The 22,164-nt window shown below is 50.0% G+C and overlaps 1 protein-coding gene across 2 annotated transcripts in view; it reads right to left on the reverse strand.

Annotated features, from left to right (window-relative positions):
- The window catches only part of LOC135828868 (AF4/FMR2 family member lilli-like), a 34,571-nt gene that overhangs the window by 1,656 nt on the left and 10,751 nt on the right, over positions 1-22,164 (reverse strand). For both annotated transcript variants that reach the window (XM_065341298.1, XM_065341297.1), the window contains exons 2-5: positions 20,747-20,851; positions 17,672-17,952; positions 9,221-12,889; positions 1,747-4,608 (exon numbers count right to left, since the gene is read on the reverse strand). In XM_065341298.1, coding sequence (XP_065197370.1) covers positions 1,747-4,608; positions 9,221-12,889; positions 17,672-17,952; positions 20,747-20,851 — 6,917 coding nt within the window. The remainder of the gene's footprint in view (positions 1-1,746; positions 4,609-9,220; positions 12,890-17,671; positions 17,953-20,746; positions 20,852-22,164) is intronic.

Consider the following 22,164-nt stretch of genomic DNA (forward strand, 5'->3'; position numbering starts at 1 on the left):
GAGAAAGAAAGAAGAATTGTGACTACTCCACCAAGCTTAGTGGTAGAGCATAGCTGGCCATAAGTGACCATCGCTGCTTACAGGCCTGGTCGTGACAGGCACATTTTCTTTCAGACTTACAGGAAGAAAAATGACCCATGCACTACAAGTTTCACAATACTAATACGTCCTGTTTTTCTTCCAATACATCCTTGGTTCTCCATCCGAGTCTTTTCAGACTTGTTCCCGTTTCCAACCCCCCTCAAGCGTGCGAATTGAAACAGTCATTACGGGTGACATTACCAAGAACAGTGAATCAAATCTGAGCACCTGACACGGGTACATGCAACAGCCCAGAAAAGAAATGCCCCTGGCGTGAGTTTCGAAGTCTGGAGAAAACGCAGAACTGTTGCTGCTTGGATGACGACTACACCAAAGCTTAGCGGTAGAGTATCGCTGGCCATAAGCGAGGGTCCCTGGTTAGAGTCCTGGTGGCGGCGGTCAATTTGTCTTCAGACCTTTCCTGTTTGCTACTTTCCCTCAACCTAATGAATACTTATACCATTAATTGCGAAATGATTTTGTCTTACTATGTTCAATAAAACTATGTATATGCGCACTCATATCACAACCATAGCAACGAATAAATTGATAATCGTGACAAGACAACGTGTCTGGAACACTTATTTACTTGTTGCTCTGGTTGTGATATTGAGTGCGCATATAGTTTTATTCGTTGCATTATTTTAGGATTATTGTCTCCACGTCGCCTTTCTAAATTAATTGTGCCAGCTTCTTTTTCCTTCACAACAGGTACGGTGGTGTTGGACATTTAAAACAGAAAAAGAAGAAGAAGAAAGGACTTGGATGGAGAGCCAAGGATTACAACTAAAAACAGTGGACCAAAAGCAGACACGTTATCCATTGTTTGCCCTACGCTAAGGGGCCATCCGTAAATAAAGATATCTATTTAGAAACGAAAACTAGTCGTTTATGGGGGAGAGGGTTGAGTGCCTGTTCGTTTCTCCAAAAAATATCGACGCACAGTTTGTACGTGTGAGCACGTCCAGATAAAAAGAAAAAATATATCGATTCTATGTACCGTTTGCATGTGTTCGCTTCTCGGGGAGGGGGAGGGTTGAGGAGAAACGACTAGTTTTCGTTTCTTAATAAATATCGGTATTTACGGATGGCCCCTAACAAATATATCAGGCCAGTATCACATCAGTCAGTTAGTTGTTCTCACTCGCCTGCATCCTGCTTATAATTATTGGTAGCGTTTGACAAACCAACGGATAACATGTGAATGTTTGACCTATCTTTATGAACTTAACCCATTCAGCGTTTATCACGTACATGTATGTACAGTCAACTTCGCTTATAACGACACTCGGCGGGGCATCAGAAAAGTGTCCTTATTCGCGAAGTGTCGTTATACCCGAAGTCTCATTACATGTATACAGGTAGAATGGACTTTGCTCTGGGCATGAAAATTCTGTCGTTATTCGCGAATTGTCGTTATATCCGCAGTCGTTATAAGCGAAGTTGACTGTATGTATGTCATATCAAGAGTACATAACCCCCCAGAGTGTGCAACGCCTGATCCAGCAGGGAGGTTATGTACTCGTGGTCATAATACATGTACCTCATAGAAAATGACGCCCAGGAGCTGAGGACGTGGTTTTCAATGCCAAATAAGAAGTGTAGAGCCTGGGTGCCATGCTCTGTAGCCTTAAATGGGTTAAACGAAGAAGACGTTCGGCTTACCTGACACTCCCGAGTGCAGTACCACTTGAGACGGCATACGCAGCACACAAACTTGGCTGGAGCTCCACAACCGATGCACATCTGATTCGGGTCGGACTGAGGGGATACGTCCCTCGGATCTGCCGATGTCGTATCAGCCGAATGGACACGTGCATCTGTGCTGGAACCAATCTCGCCGGCCCCGGTAATCGAACGTTGATCTGCTGCAGGCCGTCGCTGCTGCTGCTGCTGCTGCTGCTGTTGCTGCTGCTGTTGCTGCTGGTGTTGTTGTTGGTAGTGTTGTTGCTGTTGTGTTTGTTGTTTATGATGTATGTGCTGCTGCTGCTGATGTTGCTGGTGGTGGCGTGTCTGCTGGCTGGGATACTGATGCTGTTGTGGCGCGTTGGCGGTCGGCGCGTGGTCTGAGCGTGCTTGCGGCCTGCTCGGTGCACTGTCTGCAACGGGCTCGCGCCAAGCGGACGCACCACGATTTCCGCCTTGTTGGAGTTGTTGTTGTTGTTGTTGTGGTTGCTGCTGTGTTTGTTGTTGGTGGTGTTGCTGATGCTGCTGTATTTGCTGGTGCTGTTGTTGGGGTTGTGGCTGCTGCTGTTGCTGTGTACGCACCTGTCGTTGCTGCTGTGAGTAGTTGGAAGGGTGTCGAGCATACGCATCACCGTCATGTCGATATCCCCTTGCTGGGCCTGCACCACTCGATGACCGGGAACCACCAGTGTTACCGCTACCTTGCCGCGCAGGGCTAATGCCTGGCGCCGCGCTGGGAGAGCGTGAGTTAGAACGCGAGCTGCTGCCGCCCATCGCAAGATGTTGTTCGCGATGCGTCGGCGATCCGTCGTCTTCTTCCTTGATCACGATTCTCTCGGGTTGCTTCGATTGGTGTTGGTGGGTATCTGATGGCTGTCGTGTAGCGGTGTCCGGCTGATTGGCTTGCTGGCCTCGAGGTCTGTACACGGCCACGTATGTTTGCTTGTCCGGTCGATTGTTAGCTTGCAGTCGCTGAGCGGCCGCCTTCTGCCGCTCCGTGTAGAGCTGCTCCAGCTGCTGACGTGGCGCTAGAGGCTGCTGAGGCTGCTCGCCCATCACGACCGGGCGGGGCATTTGTGAAGCCTGCTGCTGCTGCTGCTGCTGCTGACCTGGCGGCGGATGCTGTCCAATGGCATCCTGCTGTGGTGTTGCGTACTGCTGCTGCTGTTGCTGCTGCTGTTGTTGCTGCTGCTGCTGTTGCTGCTGCTGCCTCTGCTGCAATAGCTGGATTTGTTGCTGCATTCTTTGCTCCACGGATCCTTGCGGCTGCTGTTTCAGTTGCTGTTGAGAGAAATTCGCCATGGAGGACTGTGCTTGTTGCGGAGCAGGCTTGCGGGGTTGCGGCGTCGCCGAGTACGGTATGAATGGAGACGTGCGGGGTCGTCTCATCCGCGTGCGAGGATCCTGAAAGCCGCCACTGCCAGGAGGGGTGCCAGCACCACCTCCACTGGCAGCAGCGACCGCTCCCGCACCGCCAGTGTTCAGAGGTTGCTGCATAGCTGCAGCACCAGCAACAGCCTCACCGCCGCCATTCTGCATGTGCTGCATAGATGGCCTCGGTGCATGCTGCTGCTGCTGCTGTTGTTGTTGTTGTTGTTGTTGTTGTGATGGCGCTTCACCGGTGCTGTAACGGTACGCGGCCGATCCACTGCTAACGGCTGAGCCACCACCAGCAGCAGCACTGCCAGCGGTGGATGCCGCTGCGGCAGGTGCTCGGCCTCCGTACGCGCCAAAGTGCTGCTGGGCAGTAGAGTAACCCTGTGTTCCATGTTGCTGTTGCTGTTGCTGCTGTTGCTGCATCCGCCGCTGCATGTAGTGTTGTTGCTGTTGCAGTTGCTGCTGTCGCACCGCTCTAGTACGGCCGTCTCGCCGCTGCAGCTCGGCGTACGCACTCTGAGGCATCGACGTGTTGGCTATGCCTCGACCGCCAGCGCCCACATACCTGCCACCACCGCCGCCGCCAACGCCAGGTGCACCGCCGCCGCCACCAGCTCCCAGGCTGGGCTGCGTGGCCGCCGTCGCCACCGCGGAGGAGGAGGGGCCGCCACGGGATCCTCCACCGGACGTGCTGCGCTGCAAGCCCGCGCTAGTGGTGGGCATGGCGGTGCTGTGGCTCGTCAGCGGTGGAGTGGGGAACACAGGCTGGTTGGTGGCGCTGCGAGAATTTGACACGTACACACGTGTTATCTCGGCATAGTGCTGGCTATTCATCTGCAGTGGACAGCTTTCGAGTTTGACTAGCTCCTTCTCGTTAGGTCGATGGCCGAACGACACGTAGAAGCCGATCAGAGACGAGTTGAACAGCCACAGATTATCAACCACACTGCGGTCCAACAGAAATGGCTTGTTTGCGGTGACAAAGTCGTGCAGCTCCCTGACGCCAGGAAGTGGTGTGTGCTGGTCGATGGGCGTCGGCGCCGTGTGCACCGTGATGTCGGTGTTCCGCTTCGACGCAGCCTCCATCGCGATCTTCGCAGCTGGGTCCGTGTTGCCTAGGAAAGCGCTGGAGTAATGTCGACGGGACGGAGCCAGTTGAGCAGGAGCGGAGGTGGCTTGACCAGAGTGGGCAACGGAGGGCGGAGGCGCCGCACGGTTGCTAGGCAACTCGGCACCGGACGTGGCACTCATCACGGACTGTGGTGACCCACTGCTGATGGGCGGCAGCTCTCTCAGCTGCTTGCCATCGCGTATAGCACGCCTCTTGTACAGATTGGACAGCTGCTGAGAGACGGGACTCTCCATCGGTGCAGCGGCCGCGTCCGCGAGTCCCATTTCAAGCTGCGGACGCTTAGCAGGTGGCGGTGAGGCGGTGCTTGGTCGTACCACTGTCCCTGGGCGACTCTGTGCAAGGACATCAACGCCAGAGTTACACATTACACATTGCATACACATTAACTAGTACACATCACATGCATACACACCACATACACAATAGTTCATTGCATCGTGCGAGAAACTCGGAGTTGCCACATACTCTGCAAACCACCTCTGTGCCTTTTTGTGTGCGGCAGTGCTCCACATTATTGTGCTGAGCCCTTTACTCTGCAGGGGCGTCAGACACGGTACGGTCACCATGGTATTGACCGCCACTACGGTATTGACCGCACAACTTTCGGGTACCCAGCGAATCAATAAAATGCACTACTGGTTTGGGATCGAAATTTCGGACATTGTTCAGAGGAGCCATCCCAGCCCCACGAGTTAACTGTACTTCACGTGGCTGCCCGTACCACACTAAGATACATAGCAACGCCCCAGCGGCTTGACTATTCCATTTCTCTACAGTAAAGTGCTCCAGCGTGGAACGAGGCCTGGGCATGGACAGGCAGGTGAGAACTGGGGGGGGGGGGGACTGGTGCTAGCATGTGAAGGCATGCACAGGCACGCTGGGTATGTTCTGTTTGTTTGTTTGTTCGTTGTTTGCTTGATTTTCTTTTTAACTCTCAGTGACCAAACGAGCAGAGGTACTCAATAGCATGGATGCGAATAAAGGTGCCAAGCACGCTGATGCTCACATCACACACACACACACGTAGACACTGGCGGCAGGATGCACTCAGCATGCTGAGCGTAACCGGGTACCGCCGAGGCAGAGCAGAGCGTAGCAGCGCACAGCACAGCAGTGAGGCAAGGCGAATTCACTGCAGCTTCGAGTTTCACCATGATTGAACGGAGCATGAAACTTCATAATCGCAACAAACTCGTCTTGCTTCACAGTTTCAACAAACCAGCCTTGCTCCACTGTTGCAATGTGTAAATGGAAAGTTGTGGCAACTACCGTAAAATAGTGCTCAAGAGATGCTTCCTACACGAAAGAAGAGAAGAGTTTCAGTTCGATCATGTTGCAACTCAACGTGTTATGTCGAAGCAGTCATCAGACAACGGATACAACCCCCCCCCCCCCCCCCGGGATAGATCACTAGAACTGTCTATGCGTCATGGTGCTAAATATTTGGTGAAGATCACAGAGCAGGCGCCCCTCCCCTCCCCCCCCCCCCCCCATCTACCCCGCGCAAAATGCTATAATACTAGAAATGTAGGTCAGCACACCTAAGCGGTACGGGTTAGAGATAGCGCACACGCCTGTGAAGCTAGTCCATAACCAGTTATGGAGAATAATTTTAGAGCCATGACCTGCGCCTAACAGCTTAGTCAGCATTGTAATTGCAGTGCATAGTGTTTGTCGCCTTATTGTCTCTCTCCGTATTGTCTCTCTCATCTATGCGCATATAATGAGAGACAATACAGAGAGAGACAATAAGGCGACAAACACTATACACTACAGTTATGATCAGTATCAGGGCTTTGCTATCAGTTGTCCCACGAAGCAGTTTCGTCATGTAAACTGTTAAAGTCACAATCCACCTGGGTTTCTTCGCTTCATACTCACACATCACACATCCCACCGTACAGTGAAACCTGTCAGAGGTGACAGCTCAAAGGACCATACAACTGTGCTCCCTATGTCCTGGTAATCTTTATCCTAGCGACCAGGGTCATTCCCAGTTGTGGAGGTCCTCTGACAGACAAACAGACAGACACAGGTGGTGGTCTTACCAGAGTGGTCACCTTGACAGGTGTTACTGTCATACAGGTACAGGTGACCACCTGTCAGGGTGACCGCCTGTCAGGCGACCACTCTGACAGGGTGACCCCTGTCCTAGAGGACCACTACAACCAGGACCAAGGGATGTTATTTCCAGTCAAATGACCCTGGATAAGAAAACCACATGGGCACTGGGACCAGCACATTCGGTCCCTTGGGCAGCTGGCTGCCTTAGGTAGGTTTCACTGTACAGAAGAGAAGAGAAACTGGACCTTTCTGCTGTGACAGAGAGCTGATCACGAAATGGTGGAAACGTTAAGAGTTCATTCGTGATAAGCTCTGTTGCTGCAGAACGATGGTCCAGCCACTCTTCTCCTTCACCAGAGTGCAGACAGGTTGACCGCATTACTTCTCTGGTGAACTGATTTGTCAGAGTTCGGTTTGAGCACCGCTTATGCTTAATTCTTTTTACCTCGGCTTTTATTCCGGACTGTTTAGTGTCTTAGACAGGTTTCTCTGTATTTGTGGTACTGCATAGTCCTCCTAAAGTGGAATCCTGATATTTCCTCTGGAATCAAGAACTTCGTGACATCAGCTGTCCGTTTTGTGAATTGAGCTCTCAGGAATCAAGTGGTAGTGACCTCCAGGCCAGTAAGACTGAAACAGTGGAAACTTCGTTTGTTCTATTGTGGACACGCACTTCAAGCAAGTATCATCCAATCATCGTCTCGAAGTGTTTTCATTCCCCTGAATCTAATTTCTTGGGCACAGAAACTGTGCAGGATGTGAACAACTAGTCACGAAGTTTCGGATCCGGGAGGAAGCACACCCTGAACAACTAGTCACGAAGTTTCGGATCTGGGAGGAAGCACACCCTGAACAACTAGTCACGAAGTTTCGGATCCGGGAGGAAGCACAGCCGCAGCACCAATCCAATTGAATGTACTGATATTTATAAAATTAATAGAAGTTGCGACTTCGGCGATGATTTTGTTTAGGAATGGGTTTGCTCCCACACTGGAGCTCGCGCTATTCCGCCGACTTGACTTGACACTTGACTGACTCACGACTGCCATCCAGGGTACACGAAGTCAAGTCAAGTCGGCGGAATAGCGCGAGCTCCAGTGTGATATTTATAAGAAGAAGAAAAAAGGACCAAAGAGCTACAAGTTACGCTACAAAGTTATCCACTGACGCCACCAGTTACTTTACAATCAGCTCATGCGATAACATTGCATGGCACTGGCCAACGGCACTGAGGTTTTACGCCTAACTGGCAATCTGTGGTCCTTTTCTCGTCTTATAAATTAATCCTTGGCTCTCCACCCGAGTCCAATACTGATATTTTTATACCGTAAAATTCTGTAAATAAGCCCACCCTAAATAACACCCATGTCCGATAATAAGCCCAGTTTTAGGCGGTGTACACTGCAAGTCCGTTTTAGCGCCCATGCCCGAAATAAGCCAAGGGCGTAAAGTGGACTCAAAATGACCAGCGCGCGAGCGTGCGTTCGCGTACAAACTGTAGAACAGTTGTAGATCGAGTGCGTGCCATCCAACTGCACGCAGCACAGTGCAGAACTCAACACTGTCACGGCGCGCGAGGACAGCGCGCGATGTTCCGTACATTCTTGGTTACGACCAAATTTCCAGCTGTGGTTTGATGTACCTGTACCGCTCTCAGTGTGAACGGTGTGGTTCACTGAAACTAGTGGGTTGCTGATAGATTGATCTTCTGCAGATTGCGTCCGAAATAACGCCCATGCCCTAAAATAAGCCCATGCCCAGATATACGCCCGGTTTTTGACGCTCTGCAAAGTATACGCCCGGGGCTTATTAACGGAATTTTACGGTATTATTATTATTATTGTTACCACCTTCGCAAATGTACGTGGGTTTGCAAACTTTGCTTGAATACTGATAATCCAAAAATATAGAGGTTATGCATTTGCATCATCAGTGGTGCTGCTTCGGCAACGAAACCATGGACACTGCAGACTCGCACTGTGTACATAGTGCCCACAAGTGGTTCCACACATTCACCACCATGACATCATTCACATCACCTCTATATCTCCTAGCTAAACCGAGTTGACCAAGGCGTTGGGATGAATTCGATTGCAATTCAAAGTTTCATGACCTTCAACAGGCAATCCCAAACCCACATGGGGAATGAGAGAAACACGGTCGACAGAGGGCCACTGAAACTCCGGGCTACAACCAATCCAATCTCACCGCCATTGGAAACGTTTGCCGCAAGGTCTACGTATCGAGTGCAGTTCAACATGAACATCAGAACGGTCTAGGCTAGCACGCTGACCCCCCAGCTCTTCGGCGACCGACAGAACTGCAGGGGCATTGGAACCGGTGCGGCAGGTGCGGCCAAAGCCGCACCAACAATTTCATCCTGGGATCTTTAAAGCAATGGAATATGGGCTATTTGGGCAACCCAATTTCCCTGCAATTATCCCAGGGGAGGACCCCCTGGACCCTTCATCCATACACGGCTGCCCCAATGTCAAAAACCTTCCGACGTCCCTGTAATATAATACAACACACATGTAAGACAAACTGTACAGAGGCCGCAAGACACACTGCACAGAGGCCACAAGACACACTGTTCAGAGGCCGCAAGACACACTGTTCAGAGGCCGCAAGACACACTGCACAGAGGCCGCAAGACACACTGCACAGAGGCCACAAGACACATGTACAGAGGCCACAAGACACACTACACGGAGGCCGCAAGAGACATGTACAGAGGCCACAAGACACACTACACAGAGGCCACAAGACACACTACACAGAGGCCACAAGACACACTGCACAGAGGCCGCAAGGCACATGTACAGAGGCCACAAGACACACTGCACAGAGGCAGCAAGACACAACCACACAGAGACTTACACCGGGCCGTACAGCCACACCATCCCTGGTGGCCACTAGATGCCGCGTGTCCTGCTCCTGATCATACGTGCTGCCAGCACCTCTGGCTGACGACGATGCCGAGGGCACATACTGCGGAACGTGTCCCACCGCGCGTGCCACGTATCTACCCGGGGGACAAACGGTTAAAGCTGGTTGTCCATGTCCGTGCGCGGGGGCTTGCGAGTAGGTTTGTTGACTGGGTGGCTGTGGCTGTTGCTGTTGCTGCTGCTGCGGTGGCAACGAACGCGGTCGCTGCTGTTGCTGCGTCTCGCCAATCTCGATCGTCTCCACCGAGTTGGAGCGGATGATGGTGCTGTAGGGCCGCACCGGTGAGGCGCGTGCCAGCGCCGCCGCTGCGGTGGCGCCTTGCGTGGGCGCAGGCCTCGACGACGACGACGCCGCCGACAGTGCATGACTAGCTTGTTGTCGTGCTGCTCCGCTGCTGCTGCCGATGCGCTGTTGCTGGTCGGCGGCAAAGCCGGCGACAGGCGGTGCGATGCGAACGCTTGACGAAGAGCTGCCGCCACCGCTGCCTGCGCCAGAAAAATCGACGGCATGCGAGCGCAAGGATGTGCTCGCAGGCTGCCCAGCAGGGTCGGCTGTGCGACCCTGCTGGGCAGCTGCGGCGGGACGGCGCTGCTCCATTGCTACATCACGGTCCAGCGGCGAGAGCAAGGGCCTTTCGTCGCCGGATGACAGTGCGGCAAGTACGCTCTGCTGGATTTGCTCGGGGGCCATGATGGATGAACGTGAACTACCGAACGCGCCGGGCGAAGTGGAACTTCGGCCTGCAGTGGTGGCTAGCTGCGGAATCGACTGGGCGGCATGAGGAGTTTGCTGCTGCAAGTGCGGTGCTGAATGGATCTTGTCTTGCATTACCTTTGGAGCGGCATCTGGAGCATCGATGTCCATCGGGTCTACCAGCAACGGTGCTGTTTGTTGTCTGCCTGCTATAGGAGCGCTAGCGGCCGTGGAGTCCTCAGCGCCACTGGCAGTACGCGTTTCCCGAACGCCGCCGTGACTATGTCCTGTGGAACTGGATGAGTAGCGGGAGAACGCACTTCCACGCTCCTGACTTCTGCTTCCTTCAGCATCAGCGGGCATCTCGGTTGTATGCGTTGGCTCCGACGCTTTCATGATGCGTGCAGGATTGTCTTCAGTGACCGGATCACCAATGAGTAGAGGTAGTGAGTCACATGCCATGTCGTCCATGTCATCAGCATCCCACGCTTGAGACGGCACGTCGATGATTTCGATGCCGGCCGGAAACTGCTCCTCCTCCGAGTTGGAGCCCTCTAAAATGACTGGTGTGATTGAACTTAGTGCTTCAAGGGATGGTGTGATAATTGTACTCTGTGCCTCAATGGCTGGTGTGATTATTGTACTCTGTGCTGCAAGGGATGGTGTGATAATTGTACTCTGGGCTGCAAGGGCTGGTGTGATTATTGTACCCTGTGCTGCAAGGGATGGTGTGATTATTGTACTTTGTGCTGCAAGGGATGGTGTGATTATTGTACTCTGTGCTGCAAGGGATGGTGTGATTATTGTACTCTGTGCTTCAAGGGATGGTGTGATAATTGTACTCTGTGCTGCAAGGGATGGTGTGATAATTGTACTCTGTGCTGTAAGGGATGGTGTGATAATTGTACTCTGTGCTGCAAGGGATGGTGTGATAATTGTACTCTGTGCTGCAAGGGATGGTGTGATAATTGTACTCTGTGCTGCAAGGGCTGGCGCTGACACGGCTGTAGAATCAACGTCGGACAGTGGCAGCTCGGCAGTGTGGGAGTGAACGGCGACAAGCGGAGGGGCCATCTCCTCGGACGAGCTACAACTGCCGGCAGATTCAACAACGGGTATCATATCTTCATATTCCTGCTGCAGCTGCTGAGCATGAAGGTCTTCAGTGTCAACATGATCCGATGTCTCTGTCTGTTCCGGCATGCTTTGCTGCTGCAGTTGTTCTTCCTGCTCCTGCTCAAAGATCTGGTCTAGCTGTTGTTGTTGTTGTTGTTGTTGTTGCTGCTGCTGCTGCTGCTGCTGCTGTTGTTGTTGTTGTTGTTGTTGTTGTTGTTGTTGTTGTTGTTGTTGTTGTTGTTGTTGTTGTTGTTGTTGCTGTGGTGGTTGTGGTTGTTGGTGGTGGTGGTGGTGGTGTCGTTCTTGTTCTTGTTGTTGCTCTTCTTCAAGGTGCTCGCCACTATCTGGTACGGCTGACGTGTCCTCTGTCGGTAGCGGTGTCATTCCTTGGTCATCTTTCTCCGCTGGCTCTGTTTGCTGCAGCTCAAGCTGGTTCTGGACCGGCTGATCGCCTTGCTCCTGCTTCTGGGGCTGCAGCTCCTGCATCTGGTGCTGCAGCTCCGGATTCTGGTGCTGCAGTGGCTGCTGCTGCTGCTCTTGTTCCTGCCGCTGCTGTGGTGACAGTGATTGCAGTCCTGCGCTTTCCTGCCATGGCGCCGGTGGTGAAACGGGACCCATGGCCCGAGCTTGGCCGCCCCCTGCGTCAGCATCAAGGCGCTCCACCGACTTCAAGGCGGGTGCGAGCAGAGCCGGCGGGGAAGCCAAATCAGGGGAGGCCGAATCGCCGGCAACCATGTCCTCGACGATCTCCACGATCTCGGGAGCGTCCGCGCCGCGCGTTCCCTGCGGCGGAACAGAGCTGCTCAGCGCAGGCACCTGCCCGGTGAGCGGTGACCGCGCTGCTTGCAAGGGTTCTGACTGCTGCTGGTAGCTTGGAGAAGCCACTGCAGTCGGTGAAAGCTGAGGTGCCGCTGGTGTACTAGTGTCCATAGCAACGCCAGCGTGCAGCGATGGAGGCTCCTTTTCCGACAGGCCGCCATCGTCGCAGTCCATTGGCTCGTCGTCGTTGTCGCCCTGGTAACGCTCTACAGTGCCGGCACCACTGTCCTCTCGTTCGTCGAGCAACGGCGTGCCTGGGCTCTTGTTCGTCTCTCCGCCAGTAGGGCTGCCGGAAACTGGCCGGGATGCGGCAGAGGTAGCGGCAGCAGGGGTCGGGACATACTTCTCCAGTTCGATTCTCACCATCCCTGCTGGATGCGCGACATGTTCAGTGGACAGAGCCAATTGTTCACGTTCCCCGTCGTCTTCCACAGCCTCCCCTACCGAGGAATGCCGAGAAGAAGCGCTCGCCACAGCACTGGGTGACCTGGATGCAGGCATCGGAACTGAAGATGGTGGTCCTGTTGCCTGGACAGCACTGCTCGGATCGTTGCATGGTACGGACGGTGAAGATGCACTTGGAGCCGGAAAGTGATCTGCGGTTGGCGTTGGTTCGGGCGCCTGCACCCCCGGCAGGCTTGCTCGGCGTTCTGTCGACGGCGAAGTACTGGTCTTTGTGAGACTCGGCATGGAGGACATATCTGCGTCGTCGTCGTCGTCGTCGTCTTCGCCGTGACCGTATCCAGCGACTTGCAGCAGCGGAGTTGCCTCCTGCGGACGCTCAGTGGTCTTGGAGGTCTCGGCAGATGGCTGGGCAGCGCTAGAAGAAACGCCTGTCGTGTGGGACGTGCTGACGACAACCTGTGCTTCAGGCGACCGATCCGACTCAGGACGCATTGCTGCTGGCACGGAGGGCAATGAGCATGGGTCCTTCAGTGACGTTGTGCTACCGCTCGTGCCAGCAGCAGCAACCTGCAGGCAAGCGAGGCGACAGGACAAAGTCGAACACAACAGCACAGTCAGGTTTGGATTTCACAAAAAAGCGGGTATCTTACAAGTAACGCTAATGTCACGAATAGGAAGGTGGATGGGGATACTGTAAAACGACAAACTTTCGCGAGCGATTAACTTTCGCGACTTTCGCGAGCAGGGTCGGATCGCGAAAGTTTGACCCGCGAAATAATTATTATTTGTACGATCGATCGTTTTGCAACAGATCTGTACAGTACATGCGCATGCATCACTCACTGCACTGACTGTAGTGTAGATCTACATTCAAAGCGCTGATCGATGCTTGTACGGCCGGCTATGTCCAACCAAAGAGCGCAGCTGTTGCAACGACGGGTTACGTACCAACACCAGTCTTGCAAGTAACCGTTGAAACATTAGTTGTCGTTGGAGTACGGCGACTTGAACCAGAAGAGAATAAAACGATCGACTGGAGAATGTCTCAGTGTTGTGGAGAGTGTTGTTGAACTTCTTGGAGCATTTGGCCAGCTTGCTGTTGCGTAGATTTTAGTGTTGTACTGCTCGAAGAAGTCTTCTGAATTGTATCGCGATGAGTATCGCAGTGGCTCCGCAGTTCGAAGAGAAAGTCTTCCGATGATCCCTCTTCGAACGTGCCATCCTTTCTCCCAGTACTAGTACTTACCTTATGGTTCTCTTTGATGCCTTGATTCCTTCTTTCATTCTTTGATTTATTCTCTCATCAGGGGCGTCACAGGGCTGTTTGGAGTGGTACGACCGGGGTGTCCCCCGGAGAAAAAATTCGGATTTTTCGGCCAACAGGGCACGTTTTAGCACTCTACAGCCGCAAAGGAGGGTTCCCCTATAGCATTAGACAACCCACTCCAACTAAAAAAAAACGCTTCTCATGGATTTTTTTGTATTTTCTGCATATCATCATATGATCATGCATAGGTGACCAAGGCAAAAATGAAGCTATTGCCCTCGAAAAAATTGCAAAATCCGAAGTACAGTCCTAGCGCCAGCCGCTGTGCAAAAACGTATGTCATGTCCTGCGAAAGTGTGCCGCGCCGCACGGCCGGCCCGCGGACAGTCGCGAAGTACAGTACGTCATGTAATGAATTATGTTAGTTGCATTTTTTATACAGAGAGAAGAAGATCCTTTTTTTGTTCGTTGGGATTGAAAGATCTGCCAGTGGACTGGAGAGCTACAACACTGGAAGCAGAAGAAAGGGCTTGCGGAATCTTCTCTGTCTTCATGGCAACAGGACTTTAGTTTGCGAGAGGCTTTCGTCCTGTCGTCGCGGACGCAATTCTTGTTGCTGATACCAGAAAATTCGAACGAAACGATCTTATGTCGTTTGGTGGAGCGGGTCGTGTCGGTGAACAGCTGCAGAATGTTCTGCCGCCGTAGAGCAGCAGTCCAAACACTTTTCAACCTCGGAGAATGAAGCGCTTCCCTAATTCGTTGACAAGCACGGCGTTCGCGGGTGTAGATCATGTAATGTATTTTCGCATCAGCTTGCAGTAGATCGTCAGGAGCCAGAGGTAGGTCTACTAGGTAGGTGTCGTTGTGGAAAGAATATGTTGTTGTAGCTGACAAGTAACACGTTAGTTGTAGTGTCTCTTGACCGTGCTGATCGCCATTGTAACATGGTAGATCTTGGACATTTTTAGTTCTGGACCCAGTGATCGCCGCCAGCACTGTTTCCGTCAAGTTCGCAGTGAATGCGTCCGTGAGGAATCCATCATCTGGTTGTCTCTACCCGTGACTCCAACCGCCTATCGCAATGGATAGCCGCCTGGAGTCTTGGGGTGCTAGCTGCTAGGCATCAAGTCTGAACCTAATAATTGTATGCTCCTTGCAATGAAAGTTGTGATGTTTCGTACAAGTCCGAAGATCCTTGAATTTTTTTATTGCTTTTTTGGATGAATTGGGTGGACCATCCTGGACGAAAAGTGGTACGACCATGGTCGTAGTGGTCGTACCGTGTGTGACGCCCCTGCTCATTCTGCATGCACTCTGCGCTCAGCACTCCGAGGCTTCGTAAAATAAAATTCTTTGATTTTCGGTGGAAGGTAAAATCGCTAAAATTAATCGCCGCTAACTGGTCCAGTTTGCCAAAACGCTAAATTTAGCCGCCGCGAAAGTTTGTCGTTTTACAGTAGTCAAAGAAATCCATGATCATCTGGAAAGATGAAAAGAAAAATCCAAAGGTGGAGACATAGTGCTGTCCAGTCTGCAGGAAATAACTGTGACCAGCGCATCCCCAGAACCAGTGCAGGCCCGCCGGAAGCAGTTTTCGATTGGTCCGACCTTCCCTCAGCCTTTCCCCGCTTTGTGTATGTCATGGCCAGTACACATAACCTCACCCCTCAAGAGTACACACACACAATGTCAATGGTGGCCAACACAATATTCTGGTGATGACCTGACCAACTGGACCGGTTCCGGCGAGCCTAAAGCGGAATGATACTTGAAAGAAGTTCTTGGAACATTCTATGCCCCTGTTCCGCTGGGCAAAGACACAAATCCATTTTATTCGACGGGGATTGCACGAACAATCTAGCATTTTTCATACACAGCTGCTACGTGTAGCCATAGCCACAATGTTCGTATTTTTTACATTGTAATGATGATCTCTGTTTTATCTGCAAGTGATTGAATTCCTGAAGATGGGCTTTGTTGGAAAATTTGGATGATTTTATTATTCACTGATTTTATTATTTGAAACTCGGATGTTGAGCCATAAATAAATGTAGAAAGGAAAAGGACATATGGATACGAGTTGAGAGTAACTCTCCATCACTGTTACTGGATACTATATACAGTCAGAAAGTGCAATAACTAGGCACAAAACTGACAAGAGTACTGAGACATTCGACGTCCTGACACCTAGCTTCAACACATCTCCGTAGCGCTAACTGACAGCCTTCCAACTTTATGACTGCATATAGTATCCAGTTACAGTGATGGAGAGTTACTCTCAACTCGTATCCATAATTATGTCCTTTTCCTTTCTACTATTTTATTATTATTCCTTTTTGTAGTGATTGTTGTTGCCCAGAGACCGCTTGGAATGTGTCGTGAGGATGTCTGGATAAAGGATGGCTATATTGAGAAATGTATAGCCACAAGCGTAGAAAAAAGCAGGACTGAATCTAAGGGTTCGCCTCGCCAGGGCTGCATTGATGAAGAGTACAAGAGCCCTCGCCTCGAAGCAGGTTCACAAGCCCTTTCCAAGACCGTTCTAATGAGCTATCAATCATGGCGATGCGATAATCCGTTCCAGAGTTATGGCTGTTTGTACAGTGATCTATCAGTGCGTATGGTACGTTTTTTTTTTTTTTTTTTTTTTTTTTTTTTTACTAGAGCCACGTAAACCCGTCATGTGTGAGCCATGAATAAGGGGAGTGGTGGCGTGGTCACGGCTGTTAGCTGCACTTGGATCGCGGCAACTTAGTTTTCTGCACATGAACCATGAAAAATCAATGCATGCTCATGCATGTTCATGCATAACCAGTCAGCTGGCCTGCTCGCCCACGCATTTGACAGGTAACAATTCCATCAAATTTGAGATATCGCTTCGTTCTAAGTCTCAAAACAGTTCTAAAGTCATCAAACCACGCTGGTAATCGATGGCTATTCAACGTTAACATCTTCAGGAAGAATTCAGCCGTTTCCCGAGAGTTTGGGCATCGTTGCCGTTATTTTTCACGGTGTTCTTCTTCCTCCTGTCTGGAGCTGCAATTGCATCCTGGAATTATTTGAAAGGTATTTCGTGCGGGCTGTGGGGGGTTCCAACAGGCATAAACTGACATCGCTATAGGATAACTGGTAACTTTCATCCTTCAAGGAGGTAGAGCAATGAGAATTTTTTTGTGGCGGTCGTCCAATTTTTGTGGCGGTCGTGGCTGTATTTGTGCACTTCCAAGGCTTTCATTCTGCCTGATACTACTCTCTACTGTATGGGAATCGTTGTTTAGGCACATGTAGCTGTCTTATTTGGTAGATCTGCTGTTTTCAATCACTTGGGACACTTTGTCTAGCCTATTGTCTTTCGTTCGTGCCATCTATCAGTTTTGTGGGGTGCCTTGACCCGTATTTGTGAAGTTCTCGAGTAAAGACCCTAATTCTTGACTGGAGACACGTCTTGAATTGAATTTGCTGGGTGAGCCCTCGTTCACGCAGTTGTACTTATCGTAATAGTCAATATATGCTTGCTGGACGGACTAGCGGCTAGAATAGGGATGACCAAATGGTCCAAGTGTGTACTAGTACACGATTATTGTTTCCATCATCGTGAAATGAGCGTTGTGGAATTGCAGTCGTCTGCCTTTGGCACTGAGGACATGAGGAGAGTTGATTGTTACTTCTTCTCTGCAATGAAGCGATCATCAGCTCTCTTTGTTCTAATTATTGAGAGGACATACCGGCATCGCAATCAAGTAAAGATTAGGCAAACCTCGCCAACCTCCAAAGAGAGTCGAAGCTATTTTCTCCAAATGCAAAGACGATCTTTGTGAGTTTGTGACTTGCATTTGCGTGCATACATGAGCAAGTCACGGACCACGGCACGTGCGCGGTTACCATGCCATCTCGAACCGACGCCATCTTTCTAAGTTGCCGCTTCTTGACAGCCGTGTGGTCTGGGATGCTCTGCCGACCTTGGGTGGACTTTATAAAAAAGTATAGCGCAAGTATACTAGTCATTGCCCAGACGCGATGGGGTCTGCATGACGAGTATACTCGTCATAAACCCGGAAAGGGTTAAGCTCACCACTTACCCTCTGTGAGCTACGTCGTCGTCCGGTAAGCTGCTTCTCCTGTTCAGCGTCGGCAAGGCCAGAAGAACCCACAGGCTTCGCGCTCGAGCTACCCACGGCTGTATCCGTTTTCGGGCCCGTGTCCCTCGCCCGGCTTCTGGTGTCCGATGAACCGGCAGTGTGAGACCGCTCGGGACTGAACGGATGAGGTTTGTCGTCAGTGCAGTAGCTGCATGCCCAGGGGGCATCGGGCTCGAGTGCTGCGGAGGGAATGGGCGGCTTGTGGCACGTCTGGTGGTAGCCTGGAGCAGAGCAACACACAGTGACAACAGGGCTTCAGTGACAACAGGGCACATACTAGAAGCAGGGGCGTCGGACATGCTACGGTCACTACGACATTGACCGTACCACTCTCGGGTACCCTGGGAATAAAAAAACTAAAAAAGAGCACTGATCAGGCCTCCACTTTTCGAAATTTTCAGCGGAGCCACCCGACCCCATCAGTAACCGTACCATCCTAAAATTATTCGACGCCCCTGAAAGGAAAGGCTGGACTACTTGGTGCTGTATGTCAACAAATATTCGACGCATATTTATTTTCGGCTATTTTCGGCCTGGTCATGTTTGGCCGAAATTTTGTTTTGCAAGTTTCAGTATTCAGTGTGACAGTTAGGGGTGCGCGGATTATTCCCGGAATAATTTGGGAATACTATCGTCGAGAAAATGTTGGGAATTTTAGGGGGATTCTATCGATCTTTTGGCAGATCCATTGACCTTCAGAAGAGTTTTGGGAGAATTCTGTCAATTTTGATCTGCCCGAGAACAAGCGCGCATGCATGGACACACGTACATGTACATGCAGCAATACCCGGACACGACATAGTAGCTGTGTACAGTCAGATGTACATCTAGTACATGTAGTGTAGATCCTGCATGCAGTGATCACGTGCCTGACCGTCCATTTTGCATACTAAAGAGCATGCGCAAGGCACAGTTCGTGCTGGGGTCTTTTTTGGGGGGTGAATTCTGGAGAAAATGTTTTCGATGTTTTGGGAGAATACTTTTGAAGTTCCGCTGGAAATGCCCAAAAGCATAATATCGGTTGTGTGCGAGCATAATCCGCACACCCCTAGTGACCGTGCATACAGTCAGCAGCAGTACAGGCCGAAAATTTAATGCGGTCGAAATATGTTTTAGCCCCGGGAGGCCGAAATTCGAATGGGCCGAAAATCTGTAGACCTACAGTAGCGTCGCTGCATGAAGAAGTGTGAGCAAGAAAGCACTGCACTGCAAAACCCATACAGGATTAGAACTGGTTTGTATTGTGTGCTACAGTCCATTTCAAAACTATAGACGCGCAGTGTTTTTGAAATATTTCAAATTTGGCTGAAACGTTTTGAGAATAGTTTTCGGAATATTGCTCAGGTCCGCTCCACAATTACTCTCATATAGTTTCTAAACGATTGGATAACAGACGCCCGATTTGGAAAACATTATGCACAAAGTGATCACAGATTTTATGTGTTATAGATGCTGGCATAACGGTTTTTGCCTAGGTACGCGTCTATAGTTTTGAAATGGACTGTAGGGTTTTGGCTCAGCCTACTCCTCGGTAGTACACACACTGTACTGTCGGTCTACAAATTTTCAGCCCATTCAAATTTCAGCCTCCCAGGGCTAAACACACATTTCGACCGCATTACATTTTCCGCCTGTACTGCTGCTGACTGTATCACTGCCACAGTGAGTGCGTTCGATTACACACTTGGAATCGATTCATGAATCCATTCCCATGCATTCAAGTCGTTCGATTTCACGTCATGAGCCCTGGAATCGATTCGGAATCCATTCACCATATTCACATGGGGTGATGTGAATAGCGGGAATCGATTCATGAATCAATTCGCGTGCATGATCAAACGCACTCACTGAAACTTGCAAAACAACATTTCGGCCAAATATGACCAGGCCGAAAATAGCCGAAAATAAATATGCGTCGAATATTTGTTGACTTACAACTCCTAGGGCTAAAACACATTTCGGCTGCAACAAATTTTCGGCCTGCACTGCTGCTGCCGCCTGTATACACTGTCACACTGAACCTTGCAAAACGAAATTTCGGCTGCAACAAATTTTTGGCCAAATAAGATCAGGCTGAAAATAGCCGAAAATAAATGAGCGCCGAAAATTTGTTGACTTACAGTTCTTTGAGATACTATGATTTCAGGAGAAATTATTGTGAAAAGAAGAAGGACAAAATTTTACGAGTTATGACTAACTGTCCACCAATGTAACCAGATCTTATACAGTCAGCGAGTGCGACAAATTGGCCCAAAACTCGTAACATTTTGTCCTTCTTTTCACAATAATTAATTTGACTCACCATCCGAGTTAAATATTGCACACCCCAGGAGAAATTGTTCAAATTGATCAGCACAAACTACAGTCAACTTCGCTTATAACGACACTCGGCGGGCATCACAAAAGTGTCGTTATTCGCGAAGTGTCGTTATACCCGATGTCTCATTACATGTTTTACAGATGGAAGGGACTTTGCTCTGGGCATGGGAATGTTGTCGTTATTCGCGAATTGTCGTTATATCCGCAGTCGTTATTAGTGAACTTGACTGTACTGTAAAGCCAGAAACGTTCGCCGAGTGCAAATTCGACGTTTTCAAGAATTGCACTGGTTCACAAAGAGAAACGTTCGTGCTTCTTCTTTCTAGTTGGATTCTGTATTGTTTGCAAAATTACGGAGCAGTTTGCGATGATTTTTCTCTCGTGAAGCAGTGGAATTCTCAAAAGATTTATCTCTGGCGAAAGCTGGTTACTTCACAGTAGGTATTGTGAACGTGCAAGCATACGGTAATTCCCCGAATAAAAGTCGCACTGTTTTACACTGAAGTCTAAGGGTAAGAAAAGGGGTGCGACTTACAATCAAGCATGCCTTACTACTATGGTCAATAATCAAAACAGTATGGCTCAAACCTGAAAATGGGGGTGAGACTTATAATCGAGTGCGACTGATAATCGAGAAAATACGGTACAATCATGTCAATTGACAACAGAGATGCAGGACGTATCACGCAGCCTTACCTATGCCACAGTTATCACACAGCACGATGAGATTGGGTGCGTCCGAGTCACCGCCTTTGCAGATTACACACACTATCCAGTCAGACTCGTTTGTTGTCTCACTCACTGCAGGGTCAGAATACGCAGAGGTACACGCACACACAGACACACGCACGCGCACACACACACACACACACACACACACACACACACACACAACACACACACACATCCACATCCACATAATTATCATCCCGGCTGCTTGAGCAAGTGACGAGGGGCAATACTTTTAATTTAATAGTACAAACAATATGACAAGCTGGGTCGACATTGTCCCAAAGTTGATAAAATATTCACAGAATGTTGATCCTGTGAATATTATCATTTTATTATTATTACACAAGAGAGAGATTGGATGCTTTGTTACAACTGTGAGCTCCACGTTTTACTACGATCATCAGGCGTACGTAGTAATACGTGAAACTCAGAGTTGTGACAAAGCTTCCAATCTCTCTCTTGTGTACAAGGCTCTACCCTACATGGGCATTGAGCACTCTTCGGACAGTGAAGCAAACCACTTAAATATTTATTATTATTATGTTGATCCTACTCGTCATATAAATTGCGCTATTAATGCCATGAGTTTATTGACTCATAAGTTACAACGGAACCGGCTATTTGAAAATAATTTGAAACTGTCCACCTCTATCCAAGAACGAACTTCCTCGCTATGGTATTTTGTTTACTTGAAACCACGCCGCACCCAGTTCGTAAAACAAGAAGGAAGGAGATATGGTGTGGTGAACGTGGACCAAGAGAGCAGTGTGGAGAGGTGGACAGTTTCAAATGAGTTCATGGACATAATATAAATGTGGCCAAAAGCCAATCAGCACCTGCGTCACGAGGTAACGCCATGGAAGTCAAATTCTCGATTCACCACCAACCAATGAAAACGCACAGATCCACAGGCACCGTATGCAAAGGCATCTTGAGGGTCGTACCTGAAGTGCACATCATTCATTTTGCAGTTGCAGGCTTAGCGTCTGCCACATCACGCTATAGTGTTATGTGAGCACTCGCACGCTCGTGCCTAATCGATCTTGGCACCGTACCTTCAATGTACTGTACTACTTTACACATCTCTTCTTCTATTCCATCGCCACCATAATATTGGGCATCAATGCCCGCTAGGTTTGCGGTGCAAAATAAACCTCAAACAATACCCCCCCCCCCCCCTCTCTCTCTCTCTCTTCACTATTGTTTTATCAGGATGAGGAAAATAAATAGTTACTGCTCACTGTCCGTACCCAGTTTTCACATGTAAAGGAGTTGGATGAGAAATTCGTCTGACCTGTGCATCGTGAGTTGGGGAACCTAGTAGTGGTCACGTGGTGTAGCTAGTGCACCATCCTAATACCGTAACCCTGTGCTACAAGCTA

Source organism: Sycon ciliatum, chromosome 12 (genome assembly GCF_964019385.1).
Source record: "Sycon ciliatum chromosome 12, ocSycCili1.1, whole genome shotgun sequence".
NCBI lineage: Eukaryota > Metazoa > Porifera > Calcarea > Leucosolenida > Sycettidae > Sycon > Sycon ciliatum.